The sequence below is a fragment of the Saccoglossus kowalevskii genome, chromosome 3 (genome assembly GCF_978046115.1).
Source record: "Saccoglossus kowalevskii chromosome 3, keSacKowa6.1, whole genome shotgun sequence".
In the NCBI taxonomy this organism is placed as follows: domain Eukaryota; kingdom Metazoa; phylum Hemichordata; class Enteropneusta; family Harrimaniidae; genus Saccoglossus; species Saccoglossus kowalevskii.
The window spans coordinates 35,010,343-35,037,787 of record NC_140643.1 but is presented as its reverse complement, the minus strand read 5'-3'; the positions used below and the strand labels follow the sequence as shown (position 1 = coordinate 35,037,787).

At 33.1% G+C, this 27,445-nt stretch overlaps 1 protein-coding gene across 1 annotated transcript; it reads right to left on the bottom strand.

Moving 5' to 3' along the window:
* Positions 1 to 27,445, bottom strand: LOC102801102 (ras association domain-containing protein 1-like). Its single transcript, XM_085497125.1, has 7 exons — positions 26,365 to 27,445; positions 10,989 to 11,092; positions 7,789 to 7,887; positions 5,719 to 5,886; positions 5,238 to 5,364; positions 3,673 to 3,788; positions 1 to 2,959 (listed from the first exon to the last, which is right to left on the bottom strand). The coding sequence occupies exons 1-7, from the start codon at positions 26,735 to 26,737 to the stop codon at positions 2,804 to 2,806; spliced, it is 1,143 nt and encodes a 380-aa protein (XP_085353251.1). The 5' UTR covers positions 26,738 to 27,445; the 3' UTR covers positions 1 to 2,803.

Genomic DNA, 27,445 nt, shown 5'->3' with positions numbered 1-27,445 from the left:
TAAGAATTCTAAAATTTAATGGAATAAAACTGACTTTCCATTGTGAATATTAAGGAAGCTAACAATAAATTAAAATTTCTTCACCCCAAACACACCTTGATTTTTTTTTTAGCATGGAAGAGACTTGTGTGTAAAACAGTAGTACATATACTTTAAGAATATTTTTTGACAATGCAAGTATATCCTCACATATTGAAACAATAGAATGTTATGTAAAATAAAATTTTCTTGTTGGAAAACTTCTACAAAATAATATAGATCCCGTAATTCAAGAGATTTAAGTAAAATGTGACTAAATAATTAGAAATTATGGAAGTTTTTATACTTAACTCATGTCCCATAATCCTCTATACAAGATGTCTACTAAGCTTATAAGCTTATATCCCATAATCCTCTATACAAGATGGCTACTAAGGTCATAAGTATGCCAGGATTCTCTACAGGCTTCACAAAACAAATAAAATTTGTATTCATGTGCAAATCATAGCCACTCATCCTGAAAACCAGACGTTAAATCTTTTGAGTAAGACCCAAGTGAAAACAAACTGTTTAAAAAATAGCAGACTTAAAGCGCGGTAGTTGCATGTGCGAGATATATGGGTCTCATCAGAGGTACATTACTTGGAGTTTGTAACTACGGTGACATGATACCAAGATCCCGTCACAATCTTGCTCTCGCATAAGCGTTCCAACTCAGAAAACATGCGAATGCGCATGCCCGAGGTAACTAGGATACTGGGATGTCCAGGTGAATCAAAATAGCTGCCCACGATATGACGGATTACGAGAACTATATTTTCTGTACATTTTCGATTTATTACATTTTTCACTATGATAGTGACAAGAAAAGTTTATTTTTTTCATTACAAACCTTGAACATTGATATGCGTCATGTCAGAAGGTCGTAGCCTCAGTCTCGCTATCTACGAGAAGAGACTTGAATGGGATCTTGACATGATGTCACCATACAGTACTATGCGAGTTGCAAACCCCAAGTAATGTACCTCTGGTTTCATATAAACAAAGATGGCGACTTTGACTGTTGCGCAGATCAACGAGTACGAAATGAGACGTTTCGAAGCTTTAATTAAGCAATTTTCATGTTTTTGGAAGGTATCGAAGGAGTAGTCGGCGGTAATCAGTGCAAGTCGCGCCCAGGTCAAACCTCATACTTGTGATTTCCATTTGAAGGGCGCATTGGATTGTGGGAAAATCAATGTTTATCAACACAAATGTCGCACATGCGCAGCACGACGACTACCGCGCTTTAAAGTTCAATTGATATTTTACAAATCTGTGAGGTACCGGTACATACCATCCCATGACATATACACACTGAGATTGTGGATGGGTAACTAACAGAGAGAGTTAGGGGGCTTTGTTTAACCTTGAAGGCCAGTTTGACTGTCTGTGCAAGAGAATAAGAACCTCCAGTACTCTCAAAATGAATGTATGGAAAGGTCATGGTACAATATCATTTATATCTTTAGCTTGTTCTGAGAGCTTATGTTTCACTTATTTGCAAAGTGTGAATACAACTTTAATGAATGAGTTATCAGCTGGGTTAACTAAAGATACTGATCACTGTGGGACTTTAATAACTGAAGAAACCACTTTTGGTAAAATAATATTGCCTTGCATTTAACGTTCTTACATTACAGTCTAATTGTAGAGGGATACCTGTACAAGACTGCTATGTGTATTCAAACCAATGGAAAAATATCCAACTGGTGAAAGTAAAAGCTGATAATGAAATATATACAAGAAAAAGTGCAAGTCTTGGAACCTAAGATAAATTCACTGACATTCAACCATCTATAGAAAAATAGCTGTATTATAAACCAAATCTTGAATATGAATCTAAAGTCTGGATCTATTTCCACCAAGCAGCTCATTGTATTGTTTATTTCTATCATGAATTTGATTGATACGCCCAATCACAAATAAACTTAACTGAAGTGATAGAGCTTGCACAGTTAAAAGGCCAAGTTTAAAACAGGGATTACAATGAAATACACTCCAATGCTTGGAGTTAATTGATTAACACAACCACCTTATTTCTGATAGAAGTGCTGATCTTTTGATTATACTAACATAATACAGATACAGATTTTACGTAACCACATGTACAGTGAATCATACATTGATTTTTTTAACCAACAACAGCTCATAGATTATATTCAGGTTGAAATACTTGGACAAAATAATCACATCATAACCAAATGCACCTCTTTATGCAGAGTTTAAATTCAGGTATTAGTACCAAAGTTATTAGAAAAACTGAGAAATCAAGTTTCATTGTTTATCAGTCGTTGTCAATTACTTGCATTATTTAGTTATTGTTATAATCGGCCAAATATGAAATTTGTGTGTGCGCCCTCTAGCAGCCAGCATCATGAAGTCCAAACACCCCAGAAATTAGCCATTTCCCCACACTCAGTCAAAACATTGAAGGACTTCCCCATGATTCTAGTATTCTACCATCTACCTGTGCCTAGTAAGCCAGGCTGGTGCACTTATACACATTTATAGTGGTAGTAATTGGCAAGCAACAACATAAACAAAACATGCATTCCAATACGGATTGCAACAAAAGTATTTGCCCATTCAAACAACTGAGGGCGCTATTGCACATTACATTATACTACAGCACGAGTGAAATTGCCACCACCACATTTCTAAATAAAGTACATAAAACTGAAGATTACATAAATTTATAATTATATTTGGTTGCTTAGCAATGTACTTTCAGATTAGTCACATATCCAAAATGATTTCTGCATCTGGATAGTGGTTGAGCTGTTTAAATTTTCAAAGAAGCCTCATTTTGTTTCATTACATCTTTCATCTTTTCTTGGTACACCTTGTACTTCTTACGTACTTGTATCAAATGTTCCTTCTCCTCTCTGTCTAGTATCTTTAGGAAATTCTGCAATTCCGGAATACTGAAAGCTTCCCACTGCAAGAATTTACCGGAAGGAAACCATTAACAAAACCATATTAAATATCAAACACAGACATTCATTGTCCTGCTTTGAGCTATGCTAACTCAAAAAAAAGCTTTGCCACACAAAGTAAAATCTAACATAATTTTTTCTCCAACCTTATACTGTACAACCATTTCTTTTCACTGGCATTTAATTTCACTATTGGGTTTTAATTCATGAAATTGGCAGGGAAACAATGAATTATATTGTTATTTGACATGTTCGTATTGATTTAATACAGCAAACTTTACTTATTAGCGAAATTAAAAATCAGTGAATAATTACTGCAAAATAAACCCTTTCCTCAACTCAGGAGTACAAGTTTATTTATCATAGGTTAATTTCTTTGAAAACTTTATTCAACTTTACACAATTGAATGTTAGAATAGTCCAACATTATAAAATGATGACCAACACTTTCCGGCAGTGCAATTAAACAAAAATGCACATATTAAGTATTTTACAGTACATTATTTGACTGAATGTTCACTAGCAATAGATATGTTGCTTCTCAGATTTTTGAGCTGAGTTGCTGTGATGCTATTGGTCAGAATAATGCTCAAATAAAGTGTGTGGAACTCAGTGCAAAGGTGAATTCTGTAAGTGAGCATTCCCAGCCATGCTAAGGATCCTGGGAGTGGCTATTGAAACTGATATGGATGGAGAGTACTATTACTGCACTTACCATTATGTCACCTGTTTCGTTTTCTTGAAGTACAAACTTTCTATTTGTATTGTTGGGACCCCACAATAAGTGAAGAAGTAGTGGTCGCTCATAATCAGACAGTCTTCTCATAGTCACTGAAAGAAAATATTTTCAATTATTTCTTTAAATATGCAATATCCTTTCAACAACTAAATCGACTTTGTCACATTTCACAAAATAAACCTATTTTATTTTTCCATATTTTCCATTAAACATTACCTCAACATTTTAGTGGGAAAATTACCAGGGTATAAGGTTCTATGGGTTGGATTGTAACCATGTGTGCTGTGCTTTAGGTTTGATTCAATAAATGTCTCGGCTTTTTTGACACTATTAAAGTAACCCTGAAACTAAGTCCTCTACCAAAATAAACATAGTTGTCAGTTATGGAAATTAGAAACAACAAACGAAACAACTCATATTTATATCAAATTTATATTTATTTATTTATATGTTAAATTTATATCTGGAACATAAAATTGCCACTAAACACATATAAACTACAAAAAGATTTGGTGGAACTGATGACCTTTAATAAATAGGGTACCGTTGTCAAGGTTTACTAGAGATATATAAACAAGTAGTCAACAAGGCAGTTGGAATATTTCCAAGTGAATACAGATACGACTATATGTACAGGGTTTATAAAACCAAAAACAAACAAACATATCTAAGAGAATAAGTAGAAACGTGTTGAAAATAATATTTGACATCCAGCGTTGAGATGAATAATTAAATATTGATAGATTAGTGACCAAAAAAACCAACATATTGAAAGATTCACTCACATTTCAAATTTCCAGAAGATGAAAAAAATTGAATATTGTGACTAACAAGGTACTTCTTGTTGTCATGAGTTATTTTATTGAACCCTGGGTTTTAGAAATAGGTTAAAATGAAATACTGTTTGGTAATTGTCTTCTATGGCAGCATTGCTCTAATGCTATTCTATCAGATATCTAAAGCCGCATCATCCAATATTCCCAAAGTAACATGATAAGAACGGCATACTGACGCCAAGATACCATTAATTTGTGTGATATCAAACACATAAAATATTACTATATCATTTTATTGATGCTGTGATATTTAATTATTCTAAGAAATCTGGCGAGATTAAATTGTTGGTGCAACACAATATCTGATTTACAAAAAGATCAAAAATTGTGCAGCTACATGTAAATAAAATCATATCATAGAAATTTTTTGATACATGTTTGGTCTACAATATACACAGTACGATTGTAGATTTTACTGAATTTAGACAATGAATAATAAAATATTTGTGATGATATTATGCCAAATATTTTGTTAACTAATGTAAACAAACGTCTGTAGCCATGCTGCAAGATTTGAAAGTTAGCATAGAGTATTAAATTAAATTAGCCAGTCATGTTTCACCCACCAGATTCACTACACATACCAAATGGTGGCATTAAAAATTACTGATAAATTGTGGTACCATATTGCCAAATGGGGATTATATCATCACATTGGATGCTCCATGATTCACAGTTCCACCCTGGAATAATTAGCTAGCTTACCATTATCTGGGTCTTTGTCATTTCTTTCAAAAAGAGCAAATTTCCTAGGATTGTCAGTAACTTTAAATTTATTGAGTAAAGCTACAATAACTTCCTGTGATGTTGTGTCACTTGTAATATGTAATAACTACAGAGAGAAGGACACATGAGTTATTCTTTCTAACTTTGGTAATGACATTTTGATTAATAAGCTGGACTTTGACAATAATAAATCCTGAATAAATAAATACATGAGATGAGTACTCCAATGGTTTATCTGTATTCTCCAAGTAAAATAATAAGAAATTTGAAACAGACTAGGCAACCATGAATCACATAAAAAGATTTATTTATAGAAACTCCATTTTAAAGTGCTAGAGTCGTCTTGACGCATGTGTCAATGTCTTACATGAATTTGTTTATGTACAACACAGATTATAGTGATTCATTGATAGAAAAGTCAGTAATTTACCATACAGATTTTAAATACCGGGGTACTCACTTTTACTGTGCCTTTGGGTAGAAAGAAAGACGTTTTTTTAGATTTAAGATCTTGTTGGTCTATAACACCAAATACAGAAGCTGGTCTTGTTCCAGCCATAACATTGATAGGCCGAGATAAATTCATGTGTACACGAACAAAACCACGAAATGTATCACCATTTTCATCCTGCAGAAAATAAAAAATATAAATAGTAAATTACCCGGTAGGCAACTACATGTATATACAAGAAAAGACAAATTAGTTCATATATAATAGTCAAATAGAGAGAGAGATATCAAAAACACTGAAGTCAACTTTAAGCTGATAACTGCTCTATTAGAGGCACATTGTTGTTGTACACAGAATCATTAAAATATTGCTTATTTTGACCATAGAAACACATTAGTGCACACACTAATAGAGCAAATACAGTTTGTCTATTTGGTTTAAAAGAAAGACACGACTTATTTACTCCAAGAGGCACACTCAAGCATTAAATTTCAGATCCAGGATTTGATAATAAATTTTATCGACTCTTTCATGAAAAAATGGATAAATGAAACCATGTGAGAAAAAAACAATAACTTGCTAGGAACTAAGTTTATAGTCACGATTGAGCTTCATTTTTTTTTTTAGACTATTGCAAAACTTTGTAAGTATACATTGTATTTGGCAACAAAGGAAAAAAGGCACAGAGAAAGTTGCCATTTTCAGATCATTTACAAAAGATCAACTTTTATGTTGTCAGACCTCATCTAAGGTGGTGTTCACAAACTGTTCCTGAGGTCCAATACCCCAGAATTGTCAGAGAAGTAATGGAGGGAACACCACCAGGTTTGAGTACATTTAACGAAGAACAACAGAGAGGGAAGTTGGATGGTGAATAACAAATTCTAAAATGTTACATCGTTAGCCAATCACCTGGCTACATTGTTGATTTGGTGAACCATCTATTATTTCCATGAGAGTAATAATTTCAAGATTTAACTTTCTAAATTTAACTTTAAAAAAAAGATGTACACTTGTTTCTATTGAAAACATTGATCTGAGTTTTTTCTCGTAGGCCAAAGTGGCAACTGTTTTGTGTAAGCTGGGTCAAAACATTGGAGAAACTCTAGTTAAAATTTCTTGTTGTCAGCATTTTAAATAGTAGATTTATGGAAGATTTTGTTGACATTATAATATCCCTTTATAATATGTTATTGTTTTTATCTTTTTTCTCAGGTCTGTTTGGTAGTTTTAGTATCAGAATGACTCATGGACAAAATTAAATTATAGGGTAAAAATACATCATATTAGTTACTATGTGGAAGTAAGATTCTTAACTAATCAGTAAAAACAGTGAGAAAAGGCATTGTCAGAATCTTAATGCCATGACAGAATCTGATTTTGACTGCTACAAAACAAGGCAATCGTACTTCCTGGCAGCTTCCCTCCCCTTCCCACATTATCGTATTAGTAGTGCATTTTCGTACATAAATGACTATGGTATGTACATGAGCACATTAGTCATTTAAGTCATATTGTAATGATTCAACAATTATTACAATTTTACTTTAAGTGCATTACCAATTGAAAATATGATGGCATTCATATTTATAACTCTGTGAAAAAAACTACTGTAGAATACTTTATTTTTGCTTCAAATTTATTTTTCGCTGAAGGAATGATTCAGTGAAAATGAAATCTAGCAAATAGACCCTTTTCCTATATTTTATATCAAAAACCAGTGGAAATAAATTCTTTACAAAACAGCCAAAAACTCTCTGTGGAAAAAAAATACTGTAGAATACTTTATTTTCGCTTCAAATTTATTTTTTGCGGAAGGAAAGATTCAGTGGAAATAAAATCCAGTGGAAATAAATTCTTCACAAAACAGCCAAAAATTCTATTCAGCGAAAATTAATTCCAGCAAAAAATAAAGTATTTTACATTTACATTCATTTTCCAGTTATAGATATAAATGAAATTGCAATCAATCTTCTAATTTATATCTATTTATAATGAGTTTATACATAACTGGAATGACACGTAATTTAAAAGCCTTATTTGTACAAGGATTTAAATTATAATTGTAATTTCACTTACCATTGTAATGACCAAACCATTTGACTTAGAATTGTAGCTTTCTACTCGTCGTCTAACCTCATCCTCAGTCATGTTTCCAGGCTTCACATCCTCAGGAATCTAAAATCAAACATAATGAAACTATACATGCCTTTCCTCAGAACTTTTATTAAATTTATTTGGTTCAAAAGCTTATGAATAATAAATAGTTTGTTTCTGATAGCACTAAAAACAAAAATAAAGTTAGTAAGTAGGTACTATCAATAGTTTCAATTATTGTCAACAAGATAGTTGCATACTTATGAATAATAAATAGTTTGTTTCTGATAGCACTAAAAACAACAAGCCATGCAAGGCACAGTCCCAAATTTAAGATATATAGTTTTTTGTTTATAGTAATGGCTGTCAGTGAGCCATCTTGGATTGAAGCAAGTAAACCACTGCATGTGCACATGTCCAAGATAAAGTATGAACAGATTTGGTTCACAGGGTTCTGAAATATGACTCGGAACGAACGGACAGAAGGGGACTGAATTATAAAAAACAAGCCATGCATGGCACAGTCCCCATTAGTTATCAAATTTAAGATATATAGTTTTGTTTATAGTAATATAGCTGGAATATAACCATGTCAGAAATATGATTTTTTAACATTAAAATGATTGACATTTGTATCAGATCGTCAAACAAGTACTTGTCCATATTGAGAGATATTGCTCTGGAACAGCATTCAAAATCAGCCATTTTGAATACATGTATATATATACATAACATGATGTATAACGAATATATAAAATTTGAATATAATCAGTCAAAGCATTTAAAAGATATGGCTCTAGAAGCCCAATCATTAAAACAAAATGGCCGCCAGTCAGCCATTTTGAATCCAATCTGAAAATAAAATGATGTGCATCAGGAACCTGTAATGTCTAATGTATGTTATAAGTTTGAACAAAATCCATCCATAAATGCAAGAAATGCTTGATATTTGAGGATTTTTTCAGCAAAAAAATAGCCACCATTTGGACACTTTGAAAAGGATTGTCAAACCAATATATCCGTATATCTATGACATGACGTATAATGAATATTGAAAATTTGAACATAATCAGTCAAAACAAGTCAGACATATGGGTCTGGAAACCCATTCAATAAAACAACCATTTTGAATCCGATCTGAAAAATAAATGATGTGCATCAGAAACCTGTAATGTCTAATATATGTACCAAGTTTGATCGAAATCCATCCATAAATGCCAGAAACGCTTGATATTTGATGATTTTTTTTGCACAAAAATGGCTACTATTCGGCCATTTTGAATAGGATTGTCAAACCAATATATTTATCTATCTTTGACATGATGTATAATGAATATTTAAAATTTGAACATAATCAGTGAAAGCAAGTCAGACATATGGCACGAGAACCACATTCATTAAAACAAAATGGCCACCAGTCGGCCACTTTGAATCTAATCTGAAAAACAAAATTATTTGCATCAAGGTCCCATAATGTCTAATGTATATACCAAGTTTGAACAAAATCCATCTGTAAACAGCAGAGAAATGCTTGATTTTCATGATTTTTTAGCACAAAAATGGCCGCCATTCGGCCATTTTTAATAGAATCATCAAACCAATATATCTGTATATCTATGACATGATCTATATTGAATATTTAAAATTTGAACATAATCAGTCAAAGCAAGTCAGAGATATGACACTAGAACCACATTCATTAAAACAAAATGGCCGCCAGTCGGCCATTTTGAATCTTATCTGAAAAACAAAAATGATGTGCATTAAGGTCCTATAATGTCTAACGTATATACCAAATTTTGAACAAAATCCATCTGTAAACAGCCGAAAAATGTTTGATTTTGATGATTTTTAGCACAAAAATGGCCACCATTCGGCCATCTTGACTCAGATTGTGAAACACACGGAGGTCAAAACATAAGTCCCCGTTTTCGGACTGCGTCCGAATGGGGACTAAAAATAAAGTTGGTAAGTAGGTACTAAAGGTCGTTCATTTCTTTTATCAATAGGTTCAATTATTATCAACAACAAGATAGTTGCATACTTATGAATAATAAATAGTGTGTTTCTGATAGCACTGAAAACAAAAATAGAGTTGGTAAGTAGGTATCATTTTTGTATTTCAGTTATTGTCAACAAGATAGTTGCATACAAAAGGACTTTTTCAATCAAATTTTCAAAATACCTGACGGAATGCACAGAATGGTCCGAATGTAAATTAACATTTATCTACCTTTAAAGCTGACTTGGAGCTAGCTTGGCTTGCTTTTCAAAATGCCAAATATGTAAATTGTGCAGGAAAAACTACCTAAATATGTAAATTGTGCAGGGAAAACTGCATATCATAGGTGTTAAACTTGCTGTACAATAAACTCCCAGTATGCAGTGCAGTAAACTCCCAGCATGCATTGGGGTAAACATCCGGTTGACCTTTTATGTAGTGAACTGCGCATGTGCAGTACTTTGTGTCACATGCTCCGTGTGTTTTTTTGGAGCTGTGCCGTCTGTATTTCTGTGAACCGGATGCTAATAAAGATGAAACCGTTTACCGATATTGTTGAGTTCATACTCTATTAATAGGTACATTACAACAAAAAGTTAAATAAATTATTGATGACAATGAGATTCACTTTAAAAATGTTATGTTTTCATGAAAAAGCCAAATGAGAGCCACCATGGAAGTAAATTTACCTCCAAACTGTACTGTACATAACATTTATTTTTATACATTTGTCATCGTAACGTGTAATGCCATAAGTTACAGCGTGCCGTAATTTTGTGGCATTTTCATTTTACCATATTAGGAAATGTTAATTCCAAATATGAAATGATTATGCGCGTAAGCGTCCTCTAATAATAAAAACAAACATAGCTGCCACAAGGGCAAAATTACGTGAACGACAAGTTGCAGAATCAGCTGTAAGCATATCTTCGTGACTTTAAGTCACTGTGACTCTCCTAAGAAAAGTATTTATATTTTTGTTGAGATACAAATGGCAGTTTGTTGGCCATTATTTATGAAAACCAATTGGAGGCTTTTGTAGGATAGAATTTACTGTTTTCACCCAATGTTTTAGTGGAATCATCATCTACACATATCAGAGAAATGAAAGAAAATAATCAAAGTTCCATTACCTTACAACCATAAAAATTAAAAATTCGGAATAACTATGATATCTTACCTTTGTAAGTAAAGTATTTTCTGGCGATGGTTTCTCCTCTTTTAACTCTGTACAATCCAACGTCACATACTTCACACACTTGTGATGACATGTGTACTTACAGTCTTTAAAAAAAGGTAAACAAAATATGAAAATGTAGTAACCGAAATATATTATATACAAACAAACTCATTGACTGCAGACCAGATTTTAAGAACTGAGAATTTATTATCGATGGTATTCGTGCAAGTATTAGGATGGATATGGTAGCCAAGACTATTGAAAAGACAATATGAGGTTATTACGAGGATACTGCAATATATGCAGTACAGTGAAGACAGTACAGCGGGAGTATCAACCAATGCGCAGTCATTTCTTAAAGTGCCTGTGAAATGGCTGCTATTTTCACGCCTAAAATTATCCATTGATACATAAATATTATTAATTTTTATGTTTCTAAGCATAAATATTTTTTTTTAAGTAAAAAAATGTGTTTTAAACTCAGTCCACGGAAACTTTTTTTTGTGTATTTTAAAACGAGGCTCCTCATTAGCTTCTCGTTTGCATACAGAAATTCCCCTTGTGATGTCAGAAGGGGAAGTCGCTAGGCAGCTTGCATTGTCGATATGTGTAAATAAGGCAAATTTCTTGTGCTGTTTTCTCGTCTTTGACTAAATTGCCACTTATGTATTTGTTCTTCGAGGAAGAATGGACCATAATGAACACATAGTATCAAGTTTGTTGCATGGGGTTGAGTCAGATGCGAAATATGTCCGGTCTGGTGTAGCTAGTCACCATGGTTGTCACGATCACCGGAGCACGTTTGTACACTGTCGCTGGACTCCGGCATTGGACAAAATCAAATTTGACGGCTGAATGGTCTTGTTATTTAGCAGGTTACTAGACACTATTGATTTATAAAATAGAGAAATAATTAAAAAAAACGACAAAACACAGTTACTAAATAAATGACTGCCGCGTTGTAATGGTTGAACACGTCAGGTCATGAGGGGGACAAGTGTGTGAATGGCGGCGTTTAATTGGATAACAAAAATAATTGAGAGCGACTCACATACAGACAAATTCAGAGTGGATTTAGGGTGATTTTCATGATTATGGCATCATATTAAAGAAATACATTGACAGCTCAAGCCCGGATTCTTATTCCGTAAATTATTACGCCGATCAAGCTGCAAGTAAAGGCAACAAAGGTGTGAATTCGACATTCAACACCAATAACCGAACAATTCAGACACTTTTAGCCTGCGAAAATGAAAATATTCGGAGGGCTGCGTAATTTCCTGTTTGTCCGACGCTTCGTTTTCGCGTCATTATCAAAATTACTGCTACCTTTTACATAACACGGGTGGTCTCTATAAAGTGATAATCAGGATCGCAAAAAAAATCAAATCATTTGAAACACATACTCGACGTCTCTCTCCCTTCTGAAATCCGTCTCAGTGATCATGGGCTGGTCCGGAATCTATTTTTTCGAAAACGTTTTGTATTTTCGGCGTTTCTCGTTAAAACCTAGTTGTTTTGTCATGGACAAAAAAAAAAAGAATCTGAGGTGAAGTGGACACTGCATATGACGCTGTTAGGAGGAAGTCCACCCCAACCTTTTCTCATTATTTTCACGATATATCGTTTAAAAGTACAGTTGTACGTTGAATGACACAGTGATATAAAAGTACGGCCCAGGGGTATGGCTTCCTCTCATATTTTTGCATTTGATGGCGCACTTTTGGCGAGAGTCAGAAATCCGGAAACAGTCGACCGTTTCAGGATAGGTGGGCGTGGCTACAGCACGGGAAATATCTCAAATTTACTTGGATACGAGTAATCTTTTTCAGCAAAAAAAATCAATAATTACCCATTTCAGTGGGGCACAGATCTAAAATGGGAAGCGTGTGGGTGGGCATTGCACAGGCACTTTAACAGCTTTTATAAAATGTAGTTCTATCTATAAGCTAATATTATATTTCAACACGGTTACTTAAAAAGAATCACATACTTTTCATTAGATGCATGTCTTGTTTTTAAATTAGTAATTGTGATTTCAATATATAAAGAGCACTGTATAAACCTTTTCAAATTAATACTAATGAAAAATAAAGTACATTTGTATATCAAAAACTTGAATCTGATCACCAAATGTCACTGAATAAATGTGAATATGTACAATTTGATTTATTTATTATGAACATGATCAGTCAGAAAATGTTGAAAATACAGCTCCGGAACTGCATTTTTTATAAACAAAATGGCCACCTGTCGGCCATTTTGAATCAATTGAGAAAAAAAAAAAAATACCCAACAGCAATGTTCCATAATGTTTGATTGAAATCCGTCATACACAACAGAGATCTGGAACGTTTTGAAACAAAAGAATGTGCCTATATATCACCAGATGCATAATATATGTCTGAGGTTTAAATGTGACAGGTCCAGGCATGTTCGAGCTACATGTGGAGATGCACACATACACTTATGGAGGTCAAAACAAAAGTCCCTGTTTTCCTCCAAACATGGACTAAAAACATTTTCAGGCATTTGCAAATCATTACAGTCAAGGACATTTGCATAGGATGACAGAACTCCAAGATCGATGACAGAACTCCAAGATCAAAGACAGAACTCCAAGACTGCTTCAAGACATTTGACACTACAGTGTGGAAAGCTCTTATATCACCCAAAGTTTAAAGTACAGAGCCTGTATTGACAAAATATCCATGTTTGAAAACAATCCGATAAAAACTTGATGAGTTATTAGAACCTACATCTACCGGTATTGTCAGGTCAACAAGCCCATTCCTTTGATTTTTATAAATATTAATAGGTATTTCAATGGCAGTTGAATCCAACCAGCCAATCATCGAGTGCAGTGGGCAATGACATAATTTGAAAATGTTTCAATTTTATACCAATAGTAAATCTATTACAAATGAGAAATGGGTTTTAGGAATCTCCTGTCGACAGAAATCTTTCAACTCACACCTCCCATTTCACTCCAGGCATATGTTCCACGAGTTGACACAGTCACCTCTGTGTAGAGGTGACAGCATTAGTAATTACGCTTTGACATAGGGTATGAACTGTATACATATTACTATCCGAACTGCTGTATGCTGTGAATAGATTACTAAATGTGATGTCTACAAGCTACATCAACCTTTCAGACAAGTCAAACCCAGCACAATATCATTCAATAACTGGAAACAAAGAATCATTGTTCTTTTTTGTATTCTACCAATTTCATTTTATTTTCAACTGCCCAGTTCAATGCAACGTTCCATACTTGAAATGTAGATGTCATTTTCTTAGACTCATTATACAATAAGCTTGTAATGAGTCACCTATACAAATATCCTGTAAAAATGCATGACAATGTTCACTTTAATCAAGCTCTTTTGATGTGATGGCCTGTCATCTATATTAGGTTATAGATATACAAGATGGACTGATAAATTATCATTTTCATCGCAGTATTCAATGGTTTTAAATTTGTCAATTTTAGGATTTAATTATTTCTGTATTTTATATTTTTTAGTTAGACTGATAGCTAATAATATATTTTATGTCAATTACTGATCAAAATATTTTTATTTTTTTAGGCAGGAAGAATTAAGAGTTAAAGTGCAGCTATACAATCCTGGGATTGCACTAGTGCATCATGGGAAATGTAATTTGAATGACCGTTCATCATTCGCTCGTTATTTAAAGTTTTCAACACATTATGATTATCAAGAAGAGCAATTTCACAGAGCACTCTGTCCGGATACAAAACCATTGAGTGTGATATTTGCATAGTTACTGAAATCTGGTCGCCATGGCCTTTCCATTCATACACCAGCATGTGCCAAAATGTTTAGTCTTTCATGTTTGGAGAGGGATTACATCAGTAGCATTCCTGTTATTCAGGACCCACATTGAGACCAGCATCGGGACCCACATCGGGACCCACAATGAGACCAGCATTGAGACCAGCATTGAGACCAGCATTAAGACCAGCATTGAGACCAGCATTGAGACCAGCATTGAGACCAGCATTGAGACCAGCATCAGGACCCGTATTGAGACCCACATTGAGACCAGCATCGGGACCCACATTGAGAACAGCATTGAGACTAGCATTGATAGCAGCATCGGGACCCACAATGGGACCCACATCGGGACCCACATCGGGACCCACATCGGGACCCACATCGGGACCCACATCAGGACCCACATCAAGACCCACATCAAGACCCACATTAGGACCCACATTAGGACCCACATCGGGACCCACATCGGAGCCCACAAGACTTGTGATGAAATCACACTATCATTCGTCAATCTGATATTCAATCCAAACATTCAGACCGATATGCCTATGATGATAATATTAATTACTATATTAAAATCACATCCATTTGCTGTTTATGGTATTTATTATGAGTCATCGTGTACATGAACGGCAATGAAGGATTTAAAGAAACTGGTGGCAGCAACGCATAATTATATGTCGCAGACAACATTTTGCATTCATTACTGCAGCATCCAACCATATCAAGTTGTACTTCTCCTCATTGTCATTGTCAAGTGGGTGCCCGACAGATGTACTCGATGACTTTAAGTGAAGCACGATAAGTAATCATTGAAAATGCATGTAGAAAAATATGCAGAAAAGGTGATAATTAATGTATTGTTGTGCTATATTTTCAGTGTGATTTAGTTGTTGTTTATTTGAAATCTATTATTGTATTGTTGTTCTATATTTTCAGTGTGATTTAGTTGTTGTTTATTTGAAATCTATTATTGTATTGTTGTTCTATATTTTCAGTGTGATTTAGTTGTAGTTTATTTGAAATCTATTATTGTATTGTTGTTCTATATTTTCAGTGTGATTTAGTTGTTGTTTATTTGAAATCTATTATTGTATTGTATGTGTAGTTTAATTGTAGTTTATTTTAAAAAAAGCTTTAATACAGCAATTACCAAAACTGAAATGTCAGATTTCATTAAGGATGTAATAAAGCATTATTCTATTCTCTTCTATGATTAAAATTTTGCTGACAACCAATTTTCTCCAGCCGCCATATTTTGTTGTTTGTTTGCACACAAATAAATTCAGAATCTAATATCACACTGTGAAAAATTCATTATTGTTTATTACTTCTGACAAAAAATCTGTGTGAATCTATTAACAATGATAGGAACAGGTGTGACAGCCATATGATCAATGGCACACCAATAACACATGAATAGAACCTGTGGTTTATCTAGTTGGTAAAGACAATTATTCTGAGAAGTAAAGATGGCCAATCAATAATTGAGTCAGTCAAATATTAAAATACATTTTATCAGCTGCCTTAATGCAGACAGCAAAGGATATATATATACATGTAATATATCTGTCAAATATAAAAAATATTTGTCTGCGATAAAGTTTCCCATTGAAATACAAACTAATCTCCAAATATTTGTTTATTATTGCAAAGCAGAGATAAAAATATTATCAAATTTGCAGGAGAATTTATACACAATACCTTCTTAGTAAGAAATAAAAAAGATGATTTGTAATCTTATCTACAATTCATCTCATTTTTTGGTAATTCTTTGATGCTATTTACTGATAGAAATTAATATATGTATTTCTAAAAATGTAATAAAGATGTAGAAATATTAATATTAAGGCCTGATAATATCGTACAAATGTTTATTGCATGTCAGCATTGCCCATATTCAACATTCAGTAATGGACATTTCCTTTTTCAACCAAAAATTATTAATGCCATAACGGTATTACTAATATTATACTTAACCTTTTGCTTTATTATTTATTACTTTTTTATTACCTTATCACATGAATATCTTATACAGCTGAACAAGAAAGATATTTTTATTATGATAGATAAGGGATATATAAATTAAAATATGTATACTAAACAAACAGCTATGTATATGCAATGTCTCCATATCAGAGAGAATTATTTAATTCTGTGAATAATGAGACACGTATTCAATTAAGTTGTAAACCCAGACTGTCTAGCCTTGTTTGGATTATATGACTGGTACGGGGTTTAAGATATATATGCACAGTGCACATTTTTTACATTTTTTCTATCACTTATACATTGTATAGGACCCACACTTAAAGTGAGAACAGTGTCTCTTTCGGGTTGAATTCACAAAATACTGCAAACACTTTTTATTTTAATAAGATTTTCACAAGTCAGTGAAACCCATGATTTTTTGTAATGTTCTTTTCACTGAATTATCAGTGACTTTTAAGAAATTTTGTCTTCCGAAACACCACGAATTTATATAGTCTTCAGAGACACCATAAATTTTGTATTCAGAAACGCCATGAATTTTGTCAATTATCTAATATTGTAAATTTCTCATTGGTCAAAAATTAAACATTCATCATAACTTTTATACAATTTCAGGACAATCACACTAAAGTGCTTTAGTGTAAGATTCAAAAATGTTTTTAAAAATGTGGTCTCATAATGGTTTCTATGGTAACAAAATTAATTTAGAGTATTAAGTAAATAAACTCAACTTTAATAAAATAAACTTTGACAAAAACACAGGTTAGCCAGCATGTATTATTTGTGAAAAATGGTGATAAACAATGGAAATTCATTCATACTTGTAGTTACTTAGCCTAGGTACAGGCTATTTCTAAATCTTACACAGTATCGTCATAGAGACCAGAATTGATTGGTACATTTACCCTTTTCATGGTCAAACGTTGTTCCCACCACAGTATTTGTGTAAGACTCTAACTTTTAGCTGAAATATCAACCTAATGATAATTACATTTAAAAACCTTCATAATGGTAAAAAAAAAAGTGATGCATTCCGTGATTAAGTGACAAAGCTGACAATGGTGGCGGTGGGGCAGTGATGAGAGGGATGGTGACAACATGATCTCAATTCAAAACCTATTTAGATAATTACAGCACATGGAAGTACTCGGTATTGTGCACTTATACAGAAACGACAACGATAGAAAAGAATCAGATCTTTTAAACTGTGACTATAATGTCAAAGGTTATTAGTTGCAGAACAGCCTGCGGGGGTTCACGTACGTTGATGCATGAATGCATGCAACTGCAGATTTATAAACACTGCCAAGTGTTGCAAGTATATACCTACTATTATTTTCAATATATCACATTTATTTTTTTAAATTTTGGTGCATACATATAAGCTCAATATAGTTTGGTACAAATTAACCATTAATTAAAAATAATTATTACAATTTGTCAACTTTCATAAAGTAATTAAACCTGCAAAAAATTTCAATGGTAAATTTTTTCGACTTTGTCCAAAATTAATGAAATACTATTGTTGGAACCTACATGTTCTAATTTATGTTAGAAATATTAAGATTACGTCGCCATTGTTATATTTAGATACAATGTATAATGTTCAGCCAATCACAGTTTTGCCGCTCAAATTTTGTTACTTTCTCATTGTACTGCCAGCTTTGTTAACTCTTGTACACTCTTGTACACTACCGGGTAGTTAACTCTTGGTTTCCGAAATAAAGCTATCAAATTGTTAACTAATTCATGACTGAGTGATTTGCGTTAGTCGACTGTAGATGTTCCTTAATAGATTGTGGCTTTCTGCACAAATACATTAATCAAAGAAAGTTTAGAAAGAACTTCCTGAGAGTACTGGAGACACATTAAATATTAATTACTTCAAAAATGGAAAAGCTGAAACTGACTACCAGGTAATTATTATGCAAATCAGGTAATTAATATGCACAGATTTGAGTGTAAAAAACTAATAAGGTTTTTGCAATGTCATAGACCATCTACCAGGTATGTACCAACTCTCATTGGAATGGAATAATTAGTACTAGAAATATCAGTGGGAAAGCCGAAAATTAGTTAATTATGCAAATTAGGTAATTAACATGCATGATTTTAACCCCAAACTAATCAGGTATGTGCATTGTCCTAGAGCATCTATGCATCTAAGTTTCATTGAAATGGAGTATGTTGAAATATCAAAAGCTGAAGATTGATTAATTATGCAAATTAGGTAATTAATATGCATGGTAGTAACCTAAAAAATAATCAGGTCTGTGCATTGTCCTATGACATCAATGGACCAAGTTTCATAGAAATGTGATGATTAGTATAGAAGATATCAGTGGAAAGGTCAAAAATTCATTAAAAATTATATGCAAATTAGGTAATTAATATGCATAGATTTTTACGCAAAACTAATCAAATCTGCACATTAGTCCAGAGCATCTATGTACCAACTTTCATCAAAATCCAATCAGTGGCTCTTTAGATACCAACGGAGGAGTCATGGAACAGCTAAAAATTAGCTAATTATCATGCAAACTATAAACTGCAAAGACTCCCATTGTGTGCTTGGTACACAGAGTCAAAAAGACAAAAATGTTTCACCAACATTTTGATGTTTCTAAAATATTTCATGTATATCTGGTTCTGAAGCTAGAATGAATTATTTGATACCAGTAGTAAAGCAGAAATGTTCTATAATACTTGAGTATCATGTATTTTATTGTCTACCTGTTTATATTCCAAGATAGTCAACATTTATATACGTAGTGTATTGTACACAGGAGCTACTATATTTTATGGTAATACATGTACTAACAGAGGTGTTTTACTTGAATAGTGAGACATCAAACACCATTTGGTTTGGTTGACATTAGTACATGTGTATGCATAGAACACCTTATGTACAGTGTATGTTGGCACAAAAGAATATATAACTATTAGAAAACGAGACAATTCCTAAGCTAGTTTCATATCAGAATAACGCATAACTACTTAGAAATCATTAAATAGCCATAGGAAAAAAAATGATTTTCTCATTCATAATAACTTTTTAATACCTATTGGCCAGGGATTTCGTTATTTTAAAATTAGGTTAGGACATTTTGTCATAATGGAAACTAGTGTCATGGGACATTTCTAATTATCTGCCATATTTTGGGTGTAAAACAGTAAATTTAACTGAAAACAGTCAGGCCCTTTGTCTGAAATTATTGAACAAAATGGGATATTTTGAAAAAAGAATATGCGAAAATTGCTATGGTCGGGAGCATTGAATCCTTTGCTGGCTATCATAGGGAAATGGCATACACATTACGTTACTCATAAATTGTATTCATTTTATACCAAAGTTCAGCAATATGATCATTACATTTCAAACTAGAATAGAATTTATGATAGTGTCTTCAACTAACAGTATCATACAAGTTTTAGAAAGTTACTGTAGATTTTTTCACTTCTACTTTTTATACTAAATATAAACACACACACACACTGCACAACCAGCATGTATTCTTGGACAGAAATCAAAATATTATTAAAAATAATTCTATTTTTAAATATTAATGCCAATATCAAGATAATTCCTGATAAACCTCTGCCTAATTTAATAAATTCATTCATAATTCAACCATGTCCAAATTCAGTCTGAGGAAACTACCGGCATGAAACTTTTAAACAAGAACATATTCAAACCAAAAAAAATACCAGTTGTTCAGAGGTTTGACAGTTAAACAATCTTGGGTTATTTCCCCTTAAAACTTTTTGTATATTTTATATTACTTTAAAACCACTGAAGCTGATTTATAGATAGAAATGAGATCCCATCACTCAAGGGCAAATCAATTTCAAACAACAGCTAGAACACAAAACAAACCAAGCCAAGTACATTACTCTACAATACTGACATAAAATAATATTTTGACAAGCTCTCCAGTTGCAATCACGCTTGACATTCCTGAAATCGTTTCATTGTTCGAACACTTTTACTCAAAGCTTACTCAAAGCGGGACACTAAAACATCGATGTTGAATTCCTTAAATAACCTAAGCTGCCTCAAGGTCTATACTACTGTCCATAACCACCTATACCAAGACGCCACAAGGTTTTTCACATTTTACAAACATTATTTGTAAAATTCTATGGTATCCTAGATGCAAACAATAATAAAATCATTTTCGGAACGGAAAAACTCAGTTGTGGCCTATATCCTGATAACCACAAATAGTATTACCTGTACTATTAACATATCACCCACTAGGTGATGCCATTTCTTCCATTTGTATCAGCTATCATGGGGGCTTACAGCAGGCTAAGTGTCAACTGGTTAATTTCAACCAATGCTATAAATTAGCACCAAGCTAACCAGTCAAATAACAGAAACAAATATATATTTTTGATCTTTTTTGAAATAAATGTACAATAAATAGTTTTGAAAGCTACAACATATCTAGGCCTTTCCAATTAAAAAGGTAGAATAGTTTTAGCACTGGTTGTTAATATTACCATAAACAAGAATCAGCTTCTTTAAAATTTTAACTTAAAGCAACAGTAGTTGTAACTATCGATCATTTTTCTCTGATTTTCATTTTGAATCAAACATTTCCTGTGTCATTTGTGCCAATTTGTAATGGACATCACTGATATGTAGACATTGAAAGCATAGCATATTCGCTATATACTGATGTTGCATATTAAAATCACTTGCAGGTTAAAAAGGATGGCCGCCGGGGTTGCGTCCAGGTCTATAGAGGGTGCCATCTATTGAAATCCAGTTTTGTCAAGCGAACCTCAGGAATTATGTTACAAGATGGCAACTTACTGGAGGCCCTGGGCGAAATATTCAATGTATCTTGAGGGGGTAAGCCTCTCTCTGATGACCTCTCACTGATTATTTTAGGTGTCACTTCCCATGTGCATCAAGCATAATAATTTGACTGATTTCACTGATGGAGACTACTCAACCGTTTTCACATCACATCACATCACTTTACCCATGCAATTGTACGATGTGTCTAAAACTATATTTTATGGTATGATTTGGCTATCTATGGTATATTTAAAAAAAAAAATATATGTTTAGGTGTTTTTACTTTTCTGTTTTTAAATGACTGCTTTCTCAGAATATATTATGGTTTGTCTGAGTCATCATCCATGAAAGTGACTTCATTCATTGTACTATAATGTAAAAGAAATTCACCATTATCAAGCAGCTGGCATAATATTGTGCATGAAAACACCTGATAATTTTATTGTCCAAAATATCAAATATAAAAAGGGGAAAAAATTGAAAAATTTGATTCTTCAGATAACATGCACTATACAACATCAAGTGAACAGACACCATTTTCTTTTTTGTTATTTACATCAATTTGATGTCAAAGGTCACAACAGTTATACAATATTTATTTTGTGTTTTACTGCAAATACTTAAGTAGACCCAGGAATGCAGTATTTTGAATGTTGACAATTTCGAAAAATACACTCATTAAGCAATCAAATGATTTTATTACAGGTCGTCAAATGTATGCTGATGTAATACTAATTATGACCCAACAAATAACTATGTAAATTTAAATCATGTGTAATAAATAATTTTCATATCCCACAAATGCCATAGGATAGTATTCTGTTATCAAAGTACTGGAGACAAATATTTATTAGGAGTGGACCAATAGAAACTCTGGGTGAGATACTACGCAAAACATCCTTCCTCCCCCCATGTTGAATTTGCTATATTTTTTTTTTTAATTTTGTGTTTCACTGTTTTCCCTCAGAAATAAGCATAAAGAAATTATGTTATTAATCTCACAGGATTTTTTTCCTGTACAATTTTTTTCTTCAATTCTGCCATTGCCTCAATCCCCGGAGTTTCTATAGGTCAACCCCTAACAGTATATAATTCCTAAGTCAGTGGGAGGTTGGATATATAAATACAGTTGATTGTAAAGCGATTCCTTATTACACTTACACGTAATTCATCCTTGCTGAGGTTTGCAGGATCCATGTTCTATTTTGTCCATCTTATGATTAAGGATAGATCTGTCTAACAGTTTCTCATAAAGGAATTTCAGGCTTACCGGTATTTGTAGTAACTAGGTTTTATAATTTTTACCCCAGCTGCGTATTTTGTCTGATTTTTAATTCAAAATGATCGAAAGAGTAAGGTTATCACAAAAAATAAAAAAATGGGGAAATCTGTCATATATTGTATATAATTTTACACTATAGAAAAACTCCTTTCAAATTTCTTATATTTTTAGTTGTTCCTGGTGTGAATTATTCCATTCTTTTAAATACCTATCTTTAGTGCAATCTCTAACCCCTCTCCCATTTGTGTAATTCATTAACCTGTCCCTCACTAGATAAATCCCCCCTCAATAAGTTAATGACCTATCCATATATGTATACATGCATTCACAAAGTAGACCTGATTTTGATGATAAGCTTGCCAAGCACCATGGTGACATAGGGGGTACACAGGAATCTCTCCTATCAGGTATGTCGAAGGACAACATTAAAATGGTAAAAAACTCAAAATAAAATAGATAAAACAATTTTCTTTCAATATTTAAGTATTATATTACATTATAATGGTATTTCCATAAAGTCATTAGATAACACTTTCTAAATAATAATACTCTACATATACACAATTTTCAAAATGTGTCATATTTAAAAGAAATAAAAGAATCATATAAATATCACTTCATATATAAAACATGTTTATAGTACTACACTATTTATACACAGTTATACAAAAAAAAGATTTATGGGCAAAAAAGTTCAAAGTTTATTCAATAGTATTTAAGCATCTTATTTGGCATAGTTATGTGGCCGAGAAAGCAATATGAACGTTAGGTTACAATAACTGGAGTAAATTACTTACTATGAGGGTATTATGTAAGCAGATATATGTCTATTAAAATACATGTATACTTGATACTGTAGATTATATATGTGAGAAATTATACACAATTCTTTGATCAAAATTCCAATAATCTTAGAATTTGTCAAATATACCCATATATGTAAAAAAAATATGTTGTTTTATACTAAGTGATCTGTATTTTTTAAACTGTAAACTTTCCTTTGCTTGAGAAATGTGAAGAATCTTATTGTATGGGTAATAGCCCATATATACGACTTTAGAGGCCATATTCAAATTCATCAGAGATTGCATGACAGCTTACCATATATAAAAGTACAATAAATAATAAGAGCTGTAATATATACAATACAGTGTTTGCATAGTGATACAGGTGTACCAATACTACAAGTAGAAGGCCGCCTGACCTAGCTCATATACATGTAATATGACCTACCTCTACAACTAATGACAAGTGCAATGATGTGGTATATGTGCTGTACTCATTAGTTGTACGTACAATTATGAATGAAATAATCAACAAGTTTAATTAGCCTGTTTCCCATTTAGGTGCCTAAGGCCTGCCCAAATTCTTTGTTTGTTACATAAACAAGATTAAAGTTAGAGTTGTTTTCACACAGTCAAAACGTCATTATTTATGTAGACCTAAAGAGCCCTCTTTTCTTTGCAGATTTGTTACGTCACAAATGTCCAACATGGTGGACTTCAACATGTTGTGTCTCTTCATAAAGTAGTAAAAGTCAGTAACGAAGAAATAGTTTGAATCAACGGAATGGTGTCTTTAATCCTAGTTTGAATCGTGGATGGCGAAAAGAGTGGACACCACAATCGGTTTTAATTTAATTTTGGATATGGCCTATTTTGAACTGTTGAACAGAAACTCAGCGATAGTAGCGAGACCTGACACTAGAACAAGACAATATTTGGTGGATACTATCTCTTCCTATGATTGCTGTTGTCAAATATCGCTTTAAAATTCACTCACAGAAGTCTCAACTTTCATTTCACTTGTGCTGCACGTCAACTTAAATATGGTACTCCAAGGCAACATTAAATTATTCGGTAACTTATCTTGAAAAAGAAACCAAAATACTAAAGACCTCAGAAAATGGTTGATAATATTAATTAAATTCCTATTAGTGTTCCAATATTGATGTGCGTCTTAAAATGAGAACACACTTTATTTATTCTTATAACATATTTTAAATTATATTGGAACATATTTTGTTGACAGCAGTACAAATCCAGTTAACAAAATGTGTCTGGCTATTTATGTTATTTACTTAAAATGGTTCTGTAGATAGTTGACATGGTTGGAGTAAAATACAACTGAAATTATATGACCACTACACAAAAACCCATATATATCCCAACAAAATGACCATGTTTTTATTCATCGATATTATTAATTAACCATCTGCAAAATTAACTCAAAGAAATTTTTTTTTTATTTCAAATTTTTACTGATGGTGAAATGAGCAATAAAATTCCCTCTATTGACACAACATATAAAAGAGTTATAAATTAGAGCATGAAATATTACACTGCGGATGGTGGTTCAACTCATTTGACAGAACCACTGGACATAAGGTCAAGCGGCTGTACATATATCATTCTTCAAAATTGATCCATAGCAGCATGTGGATTTTTTTTTGGAAGGGGGGGGGGTTACTAATCATGCCACAAATGAATCACAGCTCCTCATTGTGCTTTTAATGATACAAAACTATGAATTTCTTACAGAATCAACAGAAACAGCTTTAAATTTACTAAGACTTTCCTAATTGAGAGATTAAAAAAAAAAATTTCTTTAAAAAAAGTTATAATCGCTATTCATATATAAATCAGACCTGATAGGACTCTGGATATGAACCTCAAAAATCACCAGTTCTGGCACTTTCTAGACGTATCGGTATTGTCCTGGAGAAACTTGATGAATTCTATCATTTATTATTTGATGATTTTCCTTCAAATTAGAATATAGTAAATCATTTTACATGTGAAAATACATTTTATATTTAACAATGTTGGCTTGCTGTCTAGCTAAACTCATAATTTATATTTTGTTAGACCTTTCAACAGGAAAATCATAATGTAAAAATTATCAATATTTTCTAAAATTGTGTTTCCAATTTTAAATGTTTTTGAACTTGCATGCCAACTGCTTGCACTTTTTAAGAAACGATGAGAAAAATGAAATTGATAGTGAATTTATACCCCGGAATTTGAAATCACTCAGATGTTTGACCTGGGAGTTGTGCATAAGCCCTTTTGATGAAAAGTTGAACTCGGGTCCCCAGACACCAGTCGAAATTTGCACCTGCATTCTCCTCTCTGGCTTACTTTAATTAATTTCAACAAAGGTATACAAATATGATAAATTGCATATGTAGTTATTTTGACAATGTCTTATAAAAGGGGAGATAATTGAGTGCATATATCAATATGAAATATTGAAAATCATAAATTTATACATTTTTAATAATTATGTACTTACTATATCATCTTTTTTGACATTTTTTTTTCTATATTAAATAATTAATACACATACTCGGTATTTAAAATTGTCGCTTGAAATAGAACTGTGACTACTTCAGGGTCTGAGTAAACGACTCAACCTCATTACGACACACAGGTGAAGGGAATAATGATGCGAGACATTTGCAATTATTTCTAATAATGTTGTACTTACGTTTGCATCTTAAGCTCCTTTTATAAACTCCCCAAATAAAGTCTCCACACTTGTCACACCAAGTAGCATTTATGAGCGAACAAGGCTCAAAAAGGTGTCCGGCTCCCGGCACGTTTTCGTCATCTTCGATTTGTACTGCAGACGACGTCGTTTTGCTTGCAAGCGTGGCTTCGTTCTCGGTGGGAGGAGACGATACTGCCCCATCGTCGACGGGCCCGCTGATTTCATAAAACCTAGACCTTGGCCTCCGAGCTTTTCCTTTTGACTTCCCACGTCCAAATAATCCCCCAAATATACTTTGTTTTTCTGGAGTAGTGCTCCCACGATCAGAATAAATAATTTTCTTTTTCCTTTCGTCTACTTTGTCCACCATTTTGACTCGATTCGAATCCAAGCAGGGTCACAGAACTGCTGCATGCACATAGTTTTAAGACACCGTTTCTTAATAATTGTCACGTCTCGACATTGCATCGAAGAGCCGTGTCCATCAAAAGAAAATATACAACTTCTCTGTTGTGTGCACTTTGGTTACTTGCACACATGAGCCGAACCTCCGTCTTCGTACTGTGAGACTTCGGCCTCGATGCGCCCGACTGAAGGACAGATCACTAACTTGGTCAGTCAGTCCCCGGTGTCGGTTCTAAGCCTAGTGGTTTGTAAATCTCCACTATATCTTAGTTGAATGACAACAGCAACTCACAATACAAGTGTTCGCCACCCAGCACTGTGAACGGAATCTCCAACAGCAGGACGATGACAGGTGAAGTTTGTACAACCTTTCGTTTATCATGTTTATAATGCCGCACAACAACTTTTACAAAGAAATTGACGCAGTGTGTCAGCTGACGTTCCTTAGCCACGCCTATCTTCACGCAGCACTTTAAATATTGTTTCCAAACCACAACAAACCGAACTTCGTACGAGGAGCCATGTCTAGCAAGTCGAATATAAAAAAATACTGATAAACTGACAGAGCAACGACAAATTTATCTGAAAGAGACTTCTTTTATAATAACAGTGTCTGATATACGACTGTATCAGCCCATGACAGCGAAAAGAGCCGAGCTTACTCGGATCATGC